The sequence below is a fragment of the Carlito syrichta genome, unplaced genomic scaffold (genome assembly GCF_000164805.1).
Source record: "Carlito syrichta isolate Samal-C Ts95f unplaced genomic scaffold, Tarsius_syrichta-2.0.1 Scaffold130356, whole genome shotgun sequence".
NCBI classification, from domain to species: Eukaryota; Metazoa; Chordata; class Mammalia; order Primates; family Tarsiidae; genus Carlito; species Carlito syrichta.
In genome coordinates, this window is record NW_007074452.1 from 8,296 (window position 1) to 31,180 (window position 22,885).

Here is a 22,885-nt window from a genome sequence, read left to right on the forward strand (position 1 = left end):
GCATCTCTATACTCAACAATAGGAATTCAATTTGTAAACCTCTGAATTCTTGACTGGATTTTAAACTACAAGTAAATATTTTAACTTTTAGATTTATTTAAACATAATGAAACATTAAACCTTTTAAAAGATATAGTGAGAAGAATTCAAGTAATTTGTAGAAAGATACAAGAGTTGCAACAGAATTAGTAGCTTATTAGTTTTAATTCAAATTTTCATAGTAAGAACTCATTGTTTATTAATTTATGTAGAAAATTAAAACTATGTCTAAAAGATTTATGCTATTTAACAAGTAATATGGAGAAAATTAACTTATTAAGTAGTATGGAGGAAATTACAACACTAAAACAACATAAATAAATATTTGAATACAAAGATGTATCTTGTCCCACTCAAAGTATTTCTAGTGGGTTGAAATCAAATTTGGATAAATCAATAACAATTTACTTATTCACATTACCACACACAGGGGATATTCTGAATTTCTCAGCTCATCAATCTTTTATTTGATCACTGAACATTTAACGAATACCTACTTTGTGCAAGGCATCACGCATGCTTCTGAAGCTTTAGAAACAAGAGTTTCCAGCTTTCGGGGAATTAACAGTCAAGGGCTTCATTGCATTTGGAACTCCTAAACTCTCTTTACTAGTTAAGTAAAAACATTAATCAATTGGAAACACAAATTACGTTAATAAGAGCCCAGCAACTGGATTTCATCATATTGACTTTGAGGTTGGCAGATTCTACTAACTCAAGAAAATCCAAACTCACTGCCCTGAACTCCACCCTGTTTAATCCTCTTACCTTTCCCCACACTCTCCCATTTTGTCAACAAATCCCAGCATTCTGGTTCAGCTCCTCAGTATCTTTCTCAGGTCAGTCAACATTACCATGCTGAAATCTCATTTCTGTCTTCTTGTATTCCTTGTGATCTCACTTCAGTTCAGGAACAGTCCATTCCTCCTGACTCCTCTATCTGCTTAGCTCCAACTCTACAAGAGTGAATTCACTTCAATACTCTTTTCTTTCCTTGGCACTTCACCCACCTGCCACCTGGAAGCTTGGCTATTTCACTCTTCTTAAAACTCTTCACCTAAGCAGACGACGGGGTTTCTTTTTACCAAGAATACAGATATTAGCTTTGAGGTCTTCTCAGGTTTTGTCAGGGAACTTCTCTGTATCTTTGTCAACCCTCTTCTTCCTTCTTTCCTTGGTGAAAGTCATGCCTCCTGGCACCCACTCACTTAACACACACCAGGTAAGCATGCCAGGTTTTCTAGACATGGGTTCATCGTAAAGCTATCAAGACAATGGGACAAAGTAAGGTGGCAGAAGTAGACCACGTTTCAGATAAAGGGATTATGGAAGGATGTTCTGAGGCGTGAGGAAGGAGAGGAGAATGGAGGCTGGCCATAAGAACACCATGCAGAGACGCATTCTGGGCATAGGGTGACAGCTGTAAACATCTGGGGGCCGGGGGAGAGTGTGACATGTTCGAAAGTCTGATTGACGTCTGGCACGTCAGGACCCTTGTAGCCAAGGGCTTAGGGGGCGGAGCTGCAGCTGTGACCTGCACCACTCAGCTTGCAAGCCACCAATTATTTATGATTCTTCAATCATTAACTATTCTTCTCTACTATGAGCTTCAAAATGCTCAAGATCTGTTCAGCCTCAAAATACACCCTCCCTAACTCTTGCTGCTCTTTGGAACTACATCTTCCCTTTAACATTGTATTTTCCCAAGCAACAGTTTCTCTTGTCTCCACTCCTTGCTTACCTTTGGCGACCCTGTTTCTGTGCACACTACCACTTCCAGTGCACTGTCCAAGATCACCAATGATTCTCAGTTTCAAATCCAGTGACCTTTCCTCCACCCTTATCCTTCCTGATTTTCTGTCCCATTCTTGACCACCCTCCTTTCCTGATATTCTTTTCCTCCGTGAAAATTCATTCCTGTCATGTTCCCTCTGCCTTGATGACCCCTCTTGGGCTGTTTTCTGCCCGACCTCTCAAGCGGAATGGTTCTGTTCTTCCTTCACGGCTGCTTTCTCGTTCTCTCACTCTTTCCCCCTCCCTGTCCCCCCCTCCACTCCCTTCCCCCACATCCCAACCCCTTTCACAACCTCGCTCAGGCCAGGCCCTCTCTGTGGGTGACGCCCACAGGCCCTCTCTGTGGGTGACGCTTTTTCTCCTCTCTTAGGATCCCCAGAAACGTTCTTTCAACAGCAAGTGCCAGTATAGTGTGGTGCTTCAAACTCAGCATGTTCTTAACTGAATCCATCCTCTTCCTTCCCGAGCCAAAAACTTCCACATTCCCAACTGGTTAACTGTTGAAGTTATAGCCAACAAGCGCAGTCAGTGCCATCTCTGTGGTGAGTCTCAGATGTTCTCTCTCGTCCACTACCACCAGGCCTCTTATCACTGCCTCTTATGTGCCCTCCAGGGCACCTCTCCTGTGCCCTCAGGGCCTCTGCCTGGCAGAATCTGATCCCTGTTAGCTCTTCCGACTGCTACCACATCTTGCCAACACTGCCAAAACCATGCTCCTAATAATCACTTAGACTTGGACACTTCATTTTTCAAAAACGTTCAGTAGCTCCTCACTGTTTATCCAATGAAACCAAAATACGTATCACAGCTTTGGAGCCGTCTTTTAGCCTGATCACTTGTTTAACCCATATGTCATGTAAAAGGTTTTGTTTGCTCTTGCTTTTGTTATTCTTTTGACTCAGAATGCCATCCTCATACCTACTAGTCAAAATCCTAAATATTACATGTCTACTTCAAATGTTATCTCTTACATTTAATCTTCCTCTACCTTCTTAGCAGAAAATAATTTTCCCCCGATCCACACTCTACCTTGCATCATCGTTAAATGTGTGTGGATGCATGTGTGTGTGTGTTGCAGTCACTATTACTTCGCTTTAAGGACAGCATCCTTCCTTTCTTTGGTATCCCCACAGTGCCTGGGATAATGCCTTTCTGGGATAGAAAAAATCTTCCGGAAATGTTTGTCAAATGAATTACCAATGATTTTAATACTAATTTTTAAATTATCTTTAACATGTCAGTTAGTAACACATATAAAACTACACTTGAAAAAGTTCATCTCCTATTAAACTTTTGGATGTGAGTAATTCAAGAAAATTAAGGTCTAAATTGGATGCTTTTTAAGTCTGGCTTTGGTATGTCCAATTTCCCTAAATTGAGGTGCACAGGTATCTGTACCATTTAAGAACATTTACTTAGAAATACTTGGAACTAGCAGCAGAGCAGATTGAAGCCAAGGTCAGGTGTGTGAAAGAGTTAACAGAAAAGTGGCAACACCACTTCACTCTCTATCAGTGCCTCTTTTAGCTGCTGTTGTCAAAGGTTTAAGACATTCTGTATAAGAAAATTTCTCTAATCCCTGAAACTTCATATATTTTAGCATCCAAGCACTATTTTTTACTGCTGGGAAGAAACTATCACTTAACTTAGATGTATAAAAGGCATCTCCACCGAACACGTCCTGAGTGGCCTGGTCTCTTGCTGGCGAAAGTCTTCTTTCTTTCAGGAAAGGGGAGCTCCATTCGTCCCCTGGCATAAGCAGGTAACCTTGGTGTCACTCTTGACATCAGTCCCCCTATGTCCCGTATATGAACGCACAGCAAGTCCCGTCAGTCTTACCTTCACAGCATGTCCCAAACTGGGTTGGCTTGTACCACCTCCACAGCTCCTGCCCAGGCCCCAGCCTCCACCCACTCGTGTCTAAAGGGCTGCAACAGCCTTTTAGTCGGTCTCCCCACTTCCTCCTTTCCCCTCAGCACAGTCTGATCTCAGTGGGCAGCTGGAGAGACCCTACTCAAGGGGAGTCAGATCACATCACCTCTCTACTCGTAGAGAGTCACAGCAAAGTCCTTTCCCTGGCTTGTTCAGGCCTGCCAGAGGCGCCATGCCCTGAGGGCTCTTCTCCTCCCTGGTTATCACTGCCAACCTCCCCAGTCTCCCTGCAGTTCCTTTCTCTCACCTCCCTAGAGCCCTTTTCCTATTTATTTCCGGGTTCAGAGCTATGCTGCCAAGATACAGACTGGTCTAAGAAACTTACGAGAAAATTTTACAAAAAGTGCTTCGCAGTTGGTCCTTGATTAAAATGCATATACTTTCTCAGAACATCAAAATAAAAAAATTAGTGATTATACCTTGAATATAAATGAACCAAAAATGTGTGGACATTATATTGACATTTATTTCAATAATATATAATTTTAAAGAGACTTTTCTTATTTATACTGAAATACCAGCCTGGGAAAATATGTTTTTACTTATGTTACAATGCTATAAACTGTAAAATCTAGAGATGATTTTTAGTCAACCTAGGAAAGATATGAAACTTAGTCTTAACCGAGGAAAATGGAGGGATGCAGCCAAAGCATCTCTAATCAATATAATACTTCATAATCGTATGATATTATTTTATCATAATATATATTTAATTACTATGAATTAGAATATTTAATATATTCCTTTTCATACATAATCCTTTTGGTGAAAATCAAGGGAAAAGTCAGGACAATTTCTAGATTACGTTGGTGGTGCTTAGACACAGAGCAAGACACTTCAATGGTTCATTCGAATCGTTTATGAATTGACAGCGTAACTCTATGTCAACTGTCTTTCAGAGATTAGTGATCAGGGTGGTAGCAGTTCATTTTCAACAGGGGCCTCCACTGTCTGCAAAGAGACCCAGGCAGCGGCCCTACCTTTTCCAGCGTCATCTCTGTCTCAACAGCGTGCGTTTTCTTTAGCTCCATCTTCATCTTCTCTGACTCGGCCTTCAGTCTGCTGACGGCAGCCTCGTGGTCCCTTGCAGCCCTCTGCTTTTCCTCTTCACGAAGAAGACCAAGCTCTACCAGCTGCTGTTTCCGCTGTGAGTTCACATTAATCAGCTCTTCTCTCAACTTGTGAACCTGGGTCTCCATGTCAGCAACGACCTTGTGTTTTGAAATGAAAAAAGGAACAAAGGACACAGGGGAGTCACAAAAAAGAGCTGCAAAGGTTAACGGACAAAATACCAAAATATAAGATGCAAAGTTAAGCATTTCTTCCTTGCTGCCTTCCGGCCTCCCTCCCTCCCCTTTCCTCCTGTCCTCTCCATGTTCTCCAACTCCAACGTTCCCTCCCAGCCCAGAGGTAAATGCCACCTGGGACACCTTGCCATATGTGTCTGTACCCCAAATGACATACTCTTTAGTTCTTCTTGTTTCCAGTAGCTATTCCAATGTAATATTACAGGTATTTTTCTGAAACTTGCTTTTTCAAACATTTACCATATCACGTTCCTGAAAGTTATTCCATGTTCCCTACTAGGTTTTTGGTTTTTATTTCATTGATTTCTGGTTTTATTCTTGTTCAGTTCCTCCTCCTACTTTCTTCAAGTTCATTTAGTATTCCTTCTTTTAACTTCTTATCTTGGATACCTAACTTGCTTATTCTTATACGTTCGTCTTTTCTGATTCATAAATTCAAGACTATAAGCGTCTAACTCTTGCTTTATTTCTATGTTTTAGGTTTAGATGTATGGCATTTTCATTATCATTTAGTTCAAAATATTTTAAATTTCCATTACGATTTTTTTTCTTTGACTTATGAGCCATTGAAGCCTACGTTTGTTCATTCCCAAGCATATGAGATACATTAGTTTCTCAGGGCTACTATAACAAAGCACCACAAAGTTCTGGAGGCCAAAGGTGTTAAAATCTAGGTGTTGGCAGAGTTGGTTCCTTCTGGAAGCTTTGAAAGAGAATCGGTTCCATGCCTATTCTCCTTGCTTCTGGATATGCTAGCCATCCTGGTGTTGGCTGGCTCATTGACACATCATTCTAATCTGTGCCTCTGTCTTCACATGCATGCTTCACATTGGGTATCTGTGTCTCTGTGTCTCCCTCCTTTATTTAAAGGATCCTGGTCATATTGGATATAGGGCTTGCCCTATTCCACCACCATCTAATTTTAACTTGATTACATCTGCAAACACCCTATTTCCAAATAATGTCACATTCACAGGTTCTATGTGGACACAAAATTTTGGGGTGACACCATTCAACTCACGACATGAGGTTTAATGGGTTTTTTTTTTTGTTATCCACCTCTAATCGCATAATGGTCAAAGACTGTAGTCTATCTTCCATTAATTCTTTGAAAATTTTGAGATTGTCTGATGGCAAGTTATGCAGTCAATTTTTAAAAAAGCTTCATGTATGATTGCTAAGAAATGTACATTCTGCATTTTTTGCAGTGGTTGAATGCCATATTCCGTATGGCTATTGATCAAACTTGTTATGTTGTTCAAATCTTCTAAAACTTACTGTTGTTTTTTTAAGTGAGCTATTACTTAAAGGTATGCATTAAAATCTCCCACTATAATGGTGAATATCTATTCCTCTTTGCATCTTTATTAAATTTTCATTTATGTATTTTTAGGTTATAAGGTCTACATCTTACTTGTTAATTGCTTTTGTTATCAAATAATGACTCTCATCATCTTTTCTCCAGAATTGATTTTGTCGTAAAGTCATTTTTGTCTGGAATAAACAGATTTTAATAAGCAGCATTTGGGGGGGAAAGAGTATTTACTTGGTATATTTTTATCCGTTATTTTTCTTTATATCTTTCTGTATCCTCAATTTTTGGATATGTCTCATAAATAACAAATTTAAAATTTTCTTTTTGTCTTTTAAATTCATTTGTATATGCTAACATATTTTGTGTATTTTTATTCCAAATAAATGTTTTCCTCCTTCTATTTTCTTTTCCTTCCTGGTCATACACTGTATTTTCTTTTAGTGGTATTAGTAAAAGGCCTCAACACCCAGGCTTTATTGGTGAAATTTTAGAGTTGATTAATTTCTATAGCTTCCTAAGCAACAGAGGAAACTTAGGACATTTTAAGTCGTGTCGTCTCCTTCTGGATTTATATACTACAGTTGTTATTTTCAATGTGTTTTGTTTTCCTCAACTCATTACTCCTATGTTATTTTATTCTGTCAGTAGCTGTTAGATAGGCTCATATATTTACCAGTGTCTTATTTCACCATCCTTGCAACTATGGGCTCCCAACAATGGCTACTTCCTGTTAGCCCCAGCCACATCATTTAAGTTCTTGTAAAGAGGTTTTGTGGCACGTACCTTCAGTTTTTACTGGTCTGAAAATATCTTTATGGACGTTGTTGAAAAGTCAGCTGCTATTCCTTTGAAGATAATTTGTTTTACCCCTCTGGCTGCTTCTAAGATCTTCTCTTTGTCTCTAATGTTCATCACTTTATGATCTCTCTAAGTATAAACATGCTTCCATTTATTCTGATTGGGACATCTTAGTTCTCCAAATCTATCTCTGACTAGTACTGCAAAATTCTCAGTCATGACCTGCCCATTTAGTTTCACTGTTCCTGTTCTCTTCACTCCTTCCAGAACTCATTTAGATATATGTTGGATAGTCCCATTCTTTCATTTCCCCTAACCTTTCTTAGATATTTTTCACCTCTTATAGTCTCTCCTACATTCTGGATGTTTTCTCCTGTACCTAATCTGCCGTAAGAGACATCTAAGTTCTTAATTTCAATATTTTTTATTTCATTCCTTTTCAAATATGTTTGGTAATTTTCAAACTCTCTTCCTTTTACAGTTTCAAATCCATTTAACAGTTCTTTAAATATATATCACGTATTAAATATAATTATTTTCTATTCTGTTGCTGATAATTCCAGTATCTCAACTCTTTGCAGGTCTCATTCTTCTATTTATCATTTCTCAAGGTTCTGGTTCATGGTTCCTTGTTTTCTCATGTATTTTGTGCTGCTGCTCTTTTTAATTGTGAGCTCATATTTCTTGGAACTTTATCTGTTGGAAGTGAAAGTAGGTTTTCCAGCGATCATGTCACTCTGACAGAAAAATAGAGATATCAGCATCTTTGGAAAACTTTAAAATATGTTCTTAGCCTCAAGTTTTTCAGGATATTCTGATATTGTAAATTCAGGTAGTAAATCCTCAAGAAGACTGACATATAGTTATAAATTTTAAGGGACAGTTTCCTACACAGTGCTAAGATTTTAATTTGCATGTAATGTTCTTTAGTTCACTGGTCTCTAACACATCCATATGCCATGAACATGGCTCTTTGGCATCCTGCCTGTATGTATGGAAGTGTGCCAATAGTTTCTCTACCTTAAGTAGAAACTGGACTTTGTTTTTTGTTCCCTGTGCTTCATAAGAGCCAAGAAAACCACAGGAAGAAAAAAACCCAAAACCAAAACCAAAGTTCAACTTCATTCAGTTTTTAAAAAGTGAGAGGTTTGTTTTTTGTTTTGTTTTGTTTTTCTGCACTCTGCTTACATCTTTGGATTTTCATTTTGGTTTTGGTCTCTGAAAGTCCTAACTTAACAGATAATGAATATAATACACAAGATGTTCTTGACATTTTTTAAAAGATTATTTTATTTTAAAGATGTGAGTTACAAGTCAGAATTAGGTACACAAGTGGTCTACACACAGGGGCAGTTCAGGCCTCCCACTGGTTCTCACTTTGCCTGGTTTAGGATCAGGCACCCTATTGACATGGTATGTCCCCTCACTCCCACACCTCCTTCCCCTGGCAGTACCCTGTTACTGTCAATTCCTTTTTTGTAGTATTATGATAAATGCTCAGAGTCCACTTATGAGTGAGAGCTGGCTGACCACATGCAGAAAAAGGAAGCAGGACCCCGACCTACAACCATACATAAAAATCAACCCTAAATGGATCAAAGACATAAATATAAAACCTCAAACTATAAGAACCTTAGAAAATGCAAGTGACACCCTTATAGCCATTGGAACAGACAACCAATACCTGATCATAACCCCAAAAGCCCATGACATGAGAGATAAGATAAGTAAGAGGGACCTCATTAAACTGAAAAACTTTTACAAAGCAAAATAAACCACCAAGAGAGCGGAGAGCTCCTCCCCTACCCTGAGGAAGTGAATCTCCTCTCTCTCTCTCCCCCACCCTCTAATTTACTTTCTAAATAAACTATATTTTCCAATCTAAAAAAAAGAGTGAGTGAGTGAGAGAGAGAGAGAAAGACAACACCCAGAAAGGGAAAAAATATTTGCCAACCATGTATCTGACAAGGGCCTAACATCGGATCTACAGGGACTCAAATGTGCCAAAAGGAAAAAAGACAGCCCCATTAATAGACACTTCTCAAAAGATGTACTTGAAAAATTTAAATCTAGCCTTTTTAGTTGATTTTGAGGGAAAGTAAATCAGGAAACCTATCATGCCATGCTACTAGATGAATAGTTAACTAGCTGAGGCCTAAATGTATTACCACCAATGCATTAGCTATGAATGCAGCATTTTCCAAAACACTATGATAATGTTTCATGCCTGATGTACTTTCAACAAGCACTGCATAAACCAATATTTCCTGAATGGAAACCAGAAAAACCTTAAAGTGACAAAAATACAAAAGCAACGTTAGGATACTGGGTATAAGAATACAAAGCCAGCGTTTCCCTCCTGGAGACTGCTTGCACTCCTCTCTCTCGAGTGTGTACTCTCAATTCAAATTAAAACTCTTGTTTTTACTCTGTGGAAAAAAAAAAGGCCGGGTGTAGTGGCTCAAGACTGTAATTCCAGCACTTTGGGAGGCCGAGGTGAGAGGACTGTCTGAGTCCACGGGTTCGATAACCGCTGGGCAACGTGGCAGACCTCATCTCTACAATAAACCAAAAAATTAGCCAGACATGGTAGCATGCACCTCTAGTTCTGGCTACTCGGAAGGCTGAGGTGGAAGGATCACCTGAACCCAGCAGGATGACACTGGGGTGGGCGTGAGTATGTCACTGCACTCCAGCCTGGGCCACAGAGTGAGAGTCCAACTCAAAAAAAAAAAAAAAAAAGGAATATAAAGCTAAATGAGGAAAAGTTGCTTTGATCAAAATACCAACAAAAATTATTTCGTTTTCAATAAAAAATAATCTACTCATCCCATTTTGAATGTTTACATTTCATCATTTCTATATGACAGATCACAATTGTGAGAATTTGGAGTATTCACTTTGCACCAGGCATCTTATATAATCTTAGATGATTTAACCCTTATAACAACACTATATGACAGATATTATCGATATACCTTTTTCCTTATTCCGGATTGTTCTCAGTATACACTAGCTCAGCTATTGACACTATTCTCTCTCCACAGTAGATTGGAAAACGTGTATTATGGATGGCTGGACAAAAATATGTATATTAGAGGAGAAAAAAGTGCTTCACAAAAACAAATCTAGCCCCAAAGGCTGGTGGTGATAGGATGTGTCATTTTCCCCTGACTCTCTAAACAAAAAGTTGACTTGAAATAATCCCAGAGGAATGTGTAAGAGGACTTCATATAATAGGTTGATCCTCATAAATCTATAGGGAGAAAATAAGGTATTTTTTCCTTAGAAAATGTAAATGATGTCCACATTTATTTGTTTCTCTATGTTATGGATGATATCTGTATATCAGCATACAGTTGTATAACAACTGTCCTTAGAAACAAAGTTTTTTTTGCCATTTGTTCCTTATTTTATAATGATTCCTTTGAATCCAAGAAAAAAGTCAATTTAGTCAAATTCTGAAACAGAGGATAAGTCTAAAAGCTGACAGACTTTAGCAGTGACAACAGTTAAGTTTCTAGGAGGCATCATTTTTGAAAATTTCAGGATGGAGTGCTACCTCCCTTCCCAAAATCCGTCCTGGAGAAACCATAGGAAGCATGAATCTGCGACAGTAATGATGACAGCAGTAATAAAGATAGCAAAAACACTGGAGAGCCACCGAGTAGAATCAGGACAGCCCTAAACTGCAGAACAAACTGTGTGGAAGGGCTGCAGAGGAGGTTCTCAGGGGGAATGCCTGACTTGCTCGTCACTCCCTTTTTTAAAGAGGACCCATTGCATGTTGAAAGCAAGAACCCAGAACGGTGCTGTGGTGAGTCAGGTAACAGCAGGGCAAGCAGCAAGCTTGCTTGGATGAGGAGTTGAAGAAAACAGGCACAGGCGCGGCAAAACTTCCTGGACGCTCACTCTTTCACACGCTCCCCTCCAAACTCCCAGGACTAAGGACTGATACCTTAGAAGACTGCCTCCGCCTGTTGCCAAGAGGTCAGGTAAAGTGCCGAACTACGGATTTTCCTGGTGAAGTAACTGTGAAAGGAGTGGTACCGCCATGAAGTGCTGTCTTGGGTTCACAATCTCTTGCTCCATGAGCTCATCTGGGGGTCAAGGACTGAGGCATGGCCTTCTGCTTTCTCCCAGTAGATCCTGCCAGACTGCGTGACAGTCTCAGGCAATATGAGCTCACGGGCCAGAGCAAACAAACCTGAGGAGCAAAACTACTACAGAAAAGAGACAACTAAATAACATCCATTATCTGAAGCAGTACAACTGGAACCAATGAATCAGGAACTGTTAGAAAGTCTAATAAGGCTGGGCGCGGTGGTTCAAGTTTGTCATCCCAGCACTTTGGGAGGCCGAGATGAGTGGATTGCCTGAGCCCATGGGATCAAGACCAGCCCGGGCAACTTGGCGAGACCTCGTCTCTACAATAAGTCAAAAATTAGCAGGGCGAGGTAGCGTATGCCTGAAGTTCTGGCTACTTGGAAGGTTGAAGCGGAAGGATCACCAGAACCCAGCAGGCTGACGCTGGGGTGGCCGTGATTGTGCCATGGCACTCCAGCCTGGGCGGTGGAGTGAGACTCCAACTCAAAAAAAAAAAAAGCATAATAAATATATAAATAGTAATAGTGACACACATACACAATAAATATGCTGAAAAGGGTAACAGAAGCAGTCAGAGACATGAACCAGCAGTAAGAAGTCACACAAGAAGGAAAAAGTAAAATGACAGAAGAAAGAGCAAGTTAGCTGCAACCAAAGAACAGCCTTGTAGACTGGAAGAACAACAAGACTGAAGAACTCTCCCAGAAGGCATCAGAGAAAGATAAGATAGAAATGTAAAAGAAAAGCTAAGATATGTAAAGGACAGAAAAAGTGACATCATTTAGATAATTAAAGTTTGAGAAAAAGAGACATGGAAAGATTTTATTGAAGTTCAATCTGCAAAGTCTTTGCTTTTTATCACATACTCACATACGATACCACATCAAAGTACTGAGACTTTCTCACAGTGAGTGTACGTTTATTGCACACCATTAATTTATTATTGTGTGCCTCTAATTCCTAATTTTCACTATGGTTGGTACAAAGTTAACATTCAAAAGTCACAAGATCATAATGTTTTTAATTTATACATACATATATATTAGGGATACAAGTGCAGCTTTGTTACATGGGTATACTGCATAGTGGTGAAGTCTGGGCTTTTAGTGTAACCATCACACAAATAGTGTACATTGCACCTATGAGGTAATGCCTTTTAAAAAAAAGGTTAGTTTTCCAAAAGCCCTGAAACAACCCCAGAATTAATTCAATCTTTCTCAACGTACATAAAAATATTTTTAATGGTATGACCACTGTGTAGATACTGTTCTACATTTCCCCAAACCCAGTTTTAATTTTCTTCCCATTTATTAGTGTATTTGTCACTTTCAGCAGCTCCTTGGTGTTTCCTGCTTACAGTACAATTATACCTCAGAGATATTATGAATTTGGTTGCAGACTATTGCAGTAAAGTGAATAATGGCAATGAACTGCATATGGCAATGTTTTTAGATAAAATACCAGCATAATTCATGAAAAAAATTGATAAGTTGGATGACATTAAAAATTTAAAAACTTATGCTCTGTGAAAGACACTGCTAACAGAGTAAAAAAATAAGCCACAGAGTGAGAGAAAATATATGCAAAATACATACGTGATAAAGAATTTGCATCTTAAATATGCAAAAAATTTAATGGAACTATGAGGAAAAATGGACAGATCCACCATCCTGGTAGGAGATTTCATCATACACACACATGTACACACACACACACACACACACACACACACACACACACACACATACACAAAAATAAGTCAACACACTGCAAGAAATGGGTGGTATCAAAAAGAAATTTTTTGACAACATCGCAATTAAGTTAGAAACCAATGACAAAATAACAAAAACAAAAGCATAAATAATTCCCCATACACTCTGTAGAAGTAACAAATTATTTTAAAGAGATATTATTTATTTTAGACCACAAATAAAAGAACAAAAACAAATGCAAAACACACACGCACAAATTCTATAAATTCCATTCCTCACCTTCATATTTTTACTTTTAGTTGTTTCAATTTACATAATGTTAAGTTACCTAGCTCTTAACAGGTTGCAATAGCTACTATTATTTTTAATAGTTTGATTTTCTGGGTTTTGTACTGCAGTTATAAGTAAATCACAATCACAAATACAGTAATAGAATGTTCTAGGCTTATCTATGTACTTAATTTAACCAGTAGGTTTCAGGGTGTCTCACAATGTAATCCCAGAAACTCTGGGAGGCGGAGGTGAGAGGATTGCCTGAGCCCAGGAGTTCCAGACCAGCCTGGGCAACTTGACGTCTCTACAGTAAATAAAAAAATTAGCCAGGTAGCTGTGATTTTGCCACTGTACTCCAGCCTGGATGATACAGTGAGATTCCAACTAAAGAACAAAAGGTTTTCTTTTACATATTTTTCTTCTTTCAGATTAAAGAATTTCCTTTAGCATTTCTTCCAAGACAGGTCTGGAGATGGTAAATTCTCTGAACTTTTGCTTGTCTGTAAAAAACTTTCTCTCTCCAAATCTGAATGACAGTTTTGCTGGATGCTATATTCTTGGGTGACATTTTCTTTTTCCTTGAGCACTCTGAAAATGTTGCTCCACTCCCTCCTGGCCTATATGGTTTTTGTTAAGAAGTCTGCTTGCCAGATACATTGGAACTCCTTTATATATTGTTTACCTCTTAATCTCTAGCTGCTTTTAGGATCTTCTTTGTACATGACCTTTGTTTGTTTGATTTTTGTAATTTTATTTTATTAAAGATGTGGGGTAAACGTCAGGATTAGGTACATAAGTGGTCTACATGCAGGTGAAGTTTGGGCCTCCAACTGGTTTTCACTTCCCCTGGTCTAAGATCAGGTATCCTTAATGATGTTATGTACCACCCCTCCTCCCCTGGTAGTGTACCACACTACTGCCAACCCCTCTCTTGTAGTATAGTGATAAATGTTCAGGACTCACTTATGAGTGAGAACACGTGGTATTCAGTATTTTGTTTCTGTGATAGATCAATGAGTATAATGGACTCTAGATCCATTCAATTTGCTGTCCTTAATTTTACCCTTTTTTATGGCTGCGCAATACTCCATCATGTATACGTGCCACATTTTCTTTATCCAGTACACTTTTAATGGACAGCACGGTTGGTTCCATGTTTTTGCTATTGTGAATAGTACTGCAATAAACATGCATGTGCAGGTATCTTTTTTGTAGAAGGATTTGAGTCCCTCCAAGTATATTCCTAGTAGAGGGATTGCTGGGACATATGGAAGGTAGATTGCTAGTTCTTTAGGAAATCACCACACTGCTTTCCATAGAGGTTGAACTAGTTTGCACTCCCACCAACAGTGTAGACATGCTCCCTTTTCTTAGCACGCTCACCAGAATCTGATGTTTATTGATATATTAATGATAGTCATTCTTACTGGAGTTAGGTTGTATCTCAATGTGGTTTTGATTTGCTTTGCTCTGATGATTAGCGAGGTTGAGAATTTTCATTGATCTTTTGGCTGTTCGTATGTTTTCTTTTGACCATTTTTTAATAGGGCTGTTTGATTTTTTTTTTTTTTTCTTTTCCACTCATTGGAGTTCCTTGTAGACCCTGGATGTAGGGTCTTTGTCAGATATGCAGTTGACAAATACTTTTTCCCATTCTGGGTTATCCCCCCACTCTCTTGATGGTTTCTTTTGCTTTGCAGAAGCTTTTCAATTTGATGAGGTCCCACTTGTCTATCTTATCTTTTATGGCATTTGCTTTTGGGATTATGATCAAGAATTGGTTGCCTATTCCAATGTGCATAAGGGTGTCTCTTGTGTTTTCTTCTAAGATTCTTAAAGTTTGAAGTTTAACACTTAGGTCTTTGATCCATTTAGAGTTGAATTTTGCATATGGTGATAGGTAGGAGTCCTGTTTCATTCCTCCGCATGTGGTCAGCCAGTTTTTCCAGCACCATTTGCTAAATAAGGTCTTCTCTCCTCAGTGGTTGTTATTGATGGCTTTGTCAAAGATGAGTTCCTTGAGAGATGGAGTTTTTGCTTCCGGAATCTGTCCTGTTCCATTGGTCTATATGCCTGTGCGTGAACCAATACCAGGTTGTTTTGATTATTATAGCCTTATGGTAAAGCTTAAAGTCTGGAAGTGTGATACCTCCCACTTTGTTTCTTTTGCTAGAGACTGTTTTGGTTATTTGTGCCCTTTTTTGTCTCCATACGAATGTCTGTATTGTCATTTCCAGGTCTGAGAAGAATGATGCTGATAATTTGATGGGTATTGCATTGAATCTGCAGATGTATGATGAATATCTTGGCAATGTTGATTCTTCCAACCCATGATCATGGAATGTTTTTCCACTTATTTGTGTCCTCTTTGATTTGTTGGAGCAGTGTTTTATAGTTCTTGTTGTAAAGGTCTTTCATTTCTCTGGTTAAGGAGATGCCAAGGTATTCCCTTGTGTGTGTGTGTGTGGCTGTTGTGAATGGGATTGTGCTTTTTATTTGGTTCTCTGCCTGTTTGTTACTGGTGTATAGAAATGCTGCTGTCTTTGCATATTGGTTCTGTACACTGAAACTTTACCAAAGTCATTTATCAGTGCAAGGAGATTTTTGGCAGGCTCCACTGGGTTTTCAAGGTGTATGGTCATATCGTCTGCAAAGAGGAAGAGCTTAACTTCCTCTTTTCCTATTTGGATACTCTTACTCAATTTCTGTCTATTGAGCAGTCCACTTCCCAAAAGAAGACACATGAACAGCCAACAGATAAATGAAAATGCTCAGCTTCACTACTCATCAGAGAAATGCAAATCAAAACCACATTGAGATACCACTTAACTCCAGTAAGGATGGCCATCATTAATAAACCAATAAACAACAGATGCTGGTGAGTGTGCTAAGAAAAGGGAACACTTCTATACTGTTGGTGTGAGTGCAAACTAGTTCAACCTCTACGGAAAACAGTGTGGTGATTCCTAAAGCCCTCCAGCAAGGAGGGGTGAGAGTGGGAAAGCTTGTCTTGTTCCCATTTTGGGGGAATGCTTGCAGTTTCTGTCTATTGAGCAGTATGTTAGCTGTTAAGTTTATCACAGATAGCTCTTATTGCACATCACTTTTGATACTCTGATTTTAAATGCCTTGGGGTAGCCTTATTTGGGTTGAATGTGTTTGGTGTTCTCTGACCTTTCTGTATCTGGATATACCTTTCTCAGAATTTCAAAAGTTTTCTGTTATTACTTCTTTGAATAAGCTTTCTATCCCTTGCTTTTGCTTAGCTCCCTTTTGAATGCCAGTAACTCTGTGACTTGGTCTTTTGAGGTAACTTCCTATATCTTGTGGTTGGTCTTCATTCCTCGTCAATTTTTTTTTTCTCCTCTGAGTATTTCAAATAACGAGTCTTTAAGCTCACCGATTCCTCTGTTTGGTTCATCTTGCTGAAGCCTCTAATTAATTTTTCAGTTAAGCCTTTCTCAGTTCCAAGAGTTCTGTCTGATTTTTAAATATTATTCCATTTCTTTGATAAATGTCTCTAGTAAATTTCTGAACTGCTTTTCTGAATTATCTTGGAGAACACTGAGTTTCATTAAAACTGCCATTTTGAATGGCTGGTCGGGGAGCTCACAAATTGCCATCTCATTAGTTACTCACCAGATTTTTGCTTTGTCGCTCTGGAAAGGTCTGGTTCCATGGTTGCTGTTGTTTCTTGTAGGTATACGTCAATGTCTTTGCATTGGAGGATTCGTTATTTATTCCAGTTTTTCTGTTCAGCTTGTTTTATTTTGTATTGTATATATTTGCGTAGCGAATCTTCACTTGCCTGCTTCTCAACTCTAGGTGGTGCCTTAAGCCAGGTTTGCCTTGGCTCTAGTAAATGGCCAAGTACTGTCTGTGCCAAAGGCGGGTGGTCCCACTTGGATTATCCCAGCAATGCAGGAAGGCTGTGTGGTATTTAATTCCTGGGGAAGCTGGAGAACATAACCCCTACACCAATCTTACTCGGCGTTCTTTGTCTGAGTTACAAGGCAGATGTTCTGGGTTAGGTGTAGCAGCCCGGCCTCTGCCACGTGTCTCTGCCTGTCTTCAGAGACAGTTCTCTCTTCAGGCAGTCAGATGATACCCGTGGGTTAAGGCAAGCACAGGTTTCCTGCCAGAGAACTCAAGAAGGTAGAAGAGCTGACTGACCACCTCAATTTCACCTTTTCCAGTGTAGAAACTGTAAGTTAAGGAGAGATTTTCCATGCGACCGGGGTGGGGTCTGACAGAATGAAGGGGTGGGGGGGGGAACAGATAAGGCGAGGGTTGGAGGAAAGGACAGCAGATGTGGAAGTCCAGTTCTCCTAACATCCCTTAGAATTTTTCTGTTTCTCTGTGGTCCTGGGAACTGTCTCTTCTACATACTTCTTCAGTTCTGGGTTGTTGCTTGTAAAGGTTGTGAAGTTATATATTTGGTCTTTTTGAAGGGAGAAAAAGACAGTTTGCCTCACCGTCACCATCTTGGCACTGGAAACTCTCCCCACATATGCTCAAATTACAAAAGCAAACTTCATGTTTCAAGATAAAATTGAAAGTATATCGTTTCTGAAAGGAGACAAAAGACACTTTTTACATTGGTCCTATGTTGGATGGGAACTGGAGGGTTAGTGATGACAGTCTGGGGTGAGTGAAAGATATATAAATTCTGATCAACATTAACATTGCTTAATTAAAAATACATTAATAATATTTAAGTTAAAATATGCAGAAATAATTTATTTTAAAAATAGTACCTATTAAATTTTGAAGGATAAAGCTAAAGTGAGGGAAATGTGTGCCCTTCACATGCCATTTCATTTATTTATTTTTTAGAATGTTAGGATCATTTATTTTAGTTCACAGAATGAAGCACTTTCAAAGGCAAGCGAGTTATAATGCAGTTTTTCTATTCTAGTTACAGAGATATTTTGTCCCTGTGGAACTCAGTGCAGTAATCCAATAGTGGCACACTTGCACACAACGTACATCTATGCTAACAAACTAAATGTCTCTACATGATCTGTGTAGATTCACTCCAGATAAGTGTTTGACGAGCAGATATCAGAATTTCTTTTAAGCATATTTTCAAAAACAAGACTAATCTTTCATGGATTAGCATGCCATTTTTTTATAAAAGGCTAATTATTAATGAAGTAGGTAATCAGTTTAAGAAGTGAGCAAGTAGGCCGGGCTCGGTGGCTCAGCCTAAAATCCCGCGCTTTGGGAAGCCCAGGTGAGTGGATGGCCTGAGCCTGCGGGCTTGAGACCCCCTGGGCAACTTGGCGAGACCTCATCTCTACAAAATCAAAAAAATTAGCCGGGCGTAGTAGCTGTAATTCCAGCTACTCGGAAGGCTGAGGCGGAAGGATCGCCGGAGCCCAGCAGGTCGAGGCTGCAGTGGCCAGGAGCGGCCACTCCACTCCAGTCTGGGCGACAGAGTGAGACTACAACTCAAAAAAAAAAAAAAAGAAGTTAGCAAGCTAGAATACTTTCTGGTAAAAATTATCATAAAAGAAGATATAAATAAACAATATTAGTAATGAAAGTAAAGCTATGGCAATGTTATCTACAAAAAGATATTAATAACTAATATTAAATTTTAAAAAGAACATACTATAGATCCACCAGAGATCAAAAAATAAGATAGTATAAAAACATTATGCCAATAACTGTAGAATCTAGGTGAAATGAACAAATTTCTAGGAATGTATAAAATGTCAAAAAAAGAAATAGAAAGCTAAATGATCTAACAAATTTAAAGAGATTTACAGAATAGTTAAACATCTTTTAACAAAAAAAAACTGAGATCATATAATTTTATAAATGAGTTCTCAAAAAATCTCCCACAGGATAGGCCATGCCAGTCTGTTACAAACTCTTTCAGAGAATAGAGAAAGAGAAATATAATATCAAATGAATTCAAAAGTCATTATAATATTAATACCAAAAGATGACAGAGATAGGAAGAGAAATCAAAATTCCATGTCAATTCACTCAAGAACATAGACATTAAAATCTTAAATCATCAACAAGCCAAGTCTAGCAATGTATAAACATAAAATATGTAATCACCAAGATGTAGAGCATGCAGGAACATTTATTAAAATTTATAAATGCCAACAAATATCAAATTTAGATTAAGAGGAAAAATTCCTAAATTACAAAAATTTACCAAAACTGACTTTAAAAATTCAGAAATGTGAATCATTGTATTATCATTAGAAAAATTAAAGTAATAGTAAAAAAATCTTTCCAGAAATAAAATATCAAGCCCAGATGGCTCTACTGCTCAGTTCCACTAAATATTTAAGAAACAAATAACTCATTCTTACATTGATTGTTTCAGAGAATAGAAAAAGAAGCATCATTCAACAACTAGCAAAGCATTACTTTAAAAACATGCCAACGAGAGTAACAAACAAAATCTCCAGCCAATCTCTCTCAACAATTATTAGCAAATCTTGAGTAAATTGAATCCAGTGCCATTACCTATTGAAAACTGAATGGTTGGTGTAATGTTAAAAACGAACCTATAATATAATTTATGCCATCAATGCATTAAAATAAAATATTATGATTTCTCAATACACAAAACACGATAAAATTCAATAAAAATTCTTAGTAAAATAGAAATAATAAAGACCATTCTTAATGAGATAAAAGGTACTTGCCAAAAAAAAAAAAAAACTCAGCAAATTTCATTAATTCTTTATTGTGACGTTCTAAAATGAGGAATAAGAATGCCTACTGTCATGACTTATATTCACAAGTGTGTGGTCAAAAAAATCCGTATTAAATTGCAGATTGTGTATGTAGGAAATGCAAGATTATTAGAAATAAAGAGTTTAGAAAGTTGTCTGAATAAATATTCAATGTTCAAAAAACAACAGCAATTTTTATACATCAGTCAAAAATTATAAAATATCATTTATAACTATGACAACAAATAAAAGATCCTTTAAAGAATCAATTTTGGGCATTACTGGAAAGAATATAGTGTGTTTTCCTAGTGTAAGAATCTATGAAAGAGTTAATAAAGATTTGAGGACAAAAAAGCCTATCAAAAGATGTGTAAAACTCTAAGAAAAATATGCAAGCCTTTTGAAAGACATTAAAGACAATCTAAATAAGAGATTTATCAGGATGAAGGAAAGTCTCTCCATTGGTTCTCTGCAAATTGATGTATAGCATCAATACATGTCCAATTAAGATTTCAAGAAGAGCTTTCAAGAAACTTGACAAGGTGACTCTAAAATACACAGGGATGAACATAGTACCATGACATCCCTGTAAAAGAACAGGTGATGTGACATCCCCTATCAGGTATCTGGGCCTAACATAATCTTATTGTATTAACCCAGTGTAGTATTACCACAGAGAAAAGAACAAATTGACTAACAGGTCAGAATTGAAAGCCTAGAAACAGGGTCACATTGGACAGAATGGTACTGTAGTATAATGGGGATATGACAGACTACTGTACTCTAAAAATGGTGTGGAGATAACAAGTAATTCAGCTGGGAGAAAATGAAACTGGACCCCACCTTACACAATAGACATAAATATGTTTTTCTCTTTCTAGTTCTATATCCAAGATTAATAAAACATATGTTCACATAAAAATTTGTCCATAAACATTCACAGCAGCAACATTCATAAAAGCCAGAAAGGAGAAACACCCAAATGTCCATCAACTGATGAATGGACAAGTAAGATACAGTACAGCTACATGATGGCCAATACTGAAATACTATTCAGCAGCAAAAAGAAATGAAGAACTAATACATGCTACAAGACTAATGGACTTGAAAACACACCAAGTGCAAGAACCCAGTCACCACCCAGTGGCACAGGCACAGCCGTGGAGCTGGGCGTGTTGGGCAGGAATGAGGAGCCACTGGATACAGGGTGTGTGGAGGGAGGTGACATGAGGCTTCGAAATCCACTGTGGTGATGGTAGCATAACCTGTGAATATACTGAAAACCACCAAATCGCACAGTGTAATAGGTGAATTGCATGGTATGGGAATTATACCTCAACAGGATTTTTAAAAATCAATTATGAGTGTGTCATAGACCAAATGCGAACAACAAAATCTTTAAAAAAATAAGAGATGGCTTTATGGCTTCAAGGTGAAGAAGTGCATGATTCAAAGGGGAATGACTTTAAAAGACTGATAAACTAGATTGCAATACAATTAAGAAGGGTTGTTCGTCAACAGACACCAGAAAGAAAATGAAAAACTAAACCGCAAACTGGAAGGGAAGATCTGCAACACACGTAATTTACAAAAGAATGTTAGCCAGAATTTCCAATATACCAACAAATAAAATATAAATAATACAACAGAAAATAAGTAAAATATATGATCACGCACTTCGTAAAAGACAAAACACAGAAAAGGTGTCCAACTTCATTAGTCATCAGAAATGCAGATTAAAGCTATTTTGACATCATTTTACAATCACTGTGTTTGCAAAAATTAAGACATCCGATAATACCAAAAGTTTTTAGCAAGGATGTGTATCAATGAGTACTCCTACATACTACATATTTGAGTGTAAAGTGGTAAAACCCCACTGTAAATTAAATGGGCAATACCAAGAAATAGAAAAGTTGATCATTTTTGTAAACTATTTGTACAGAATCTTTCACACATGTACACGAGGGGCACAACCAAAAATGTACAGCAGCATTTTAAGACTTACATTATTATTATTATTATTATTATTATTATTATTTGAGTTGGAGTCTCACTCTGTTGCCCAGACTGGAGGGCAGTGGCCATTCCCGGCCACTGCAGTCTCGACCTGTTAGGCTCCGGTGATCCTTCTGCCTCAGTCTTCCAAGTAGCTGAAACTACAGGTGTGCACTACCATGCCCAGCTGATTTTTTGATTTACTGTAGAGATGAGGTCTTGCCAAGTTGCCCAGGCGGGTCTCGAACCCGCGGGCTCAGGCAATCCACTCACCTCAGCCTCCCCAAGTGTGGGATTACAGGTTGAGCCACCAAGTCTGGCTAAGACCTACATTATTAAACTTGTGTCAAATGATCATAATTAACTTCTTTTCACACAATGGGATATTATATTCAGCAAAATGAATTACCTAGGGCTGCACACAAGACAATGGCTGAAATTAAAAATAAGATATTGAATGAAAGACTGTAAATCAGATTACCTACAATGCATATTTTTATAAAGTTCAAAAGCAAGCAAAAGTACATGATAAAGCTACCATGAAAAAATTGTTAGGTAACTATCAACACACAATTAAAGATAATGATTTCCTCTCGAGAAGAGTGGCCAGGAATATGGGAAGGGAAGAAACACACAATCTTAATAGACTGATAGAGGGAACAATCTTAATTCTGTTCTAATTCTCACCTTGAGTGATGTTCATGATGTTCATTTTGTTGTATGCATTAGTATTAAAATATTATTTATGAAATACATTCTTTTTATGTGTAAGACACTAGACAAAAAATTTGTTTAAATGATGTACAGACTTTAAGCCCAGGTTATAAGGAGACTGTTTCTAAAAAGAAATAAATTCTTAATTTTTTTTTTTTTTTGAGTTGGAGTCTCACTGTCACCCAGACTGGA

The 22,885-nt window shown here is 38.0% G+C and overlaps 1 protein-coding gene across 1 annotated transcript in view; it reads right to left on the minus strand.

Annotated features, from left to right (window-relative positions):
• Positions 1-4,643: 4,643 nt before the first annotated feature.
• LOC103250359 (centrosomal protein of 112 kDa-like) overlaps positions 4,644-22,885 on the minus strand; it is a 76,277-nt gene continuing 58,035 nt past the window's right edge. Inside the window, exon 3 of the mRNA XM_021707981.1 lies at positions 4,644-4,976. Within this exon, the coding sequence (XP_021563656.1) occupies positions 4,668-4,976 (309 nt within the window). The 3' untranslated portion in view covers positions 4,644-4,667. The remainder of the gene's footprint in view (positions 4,977-22,885) is intronic.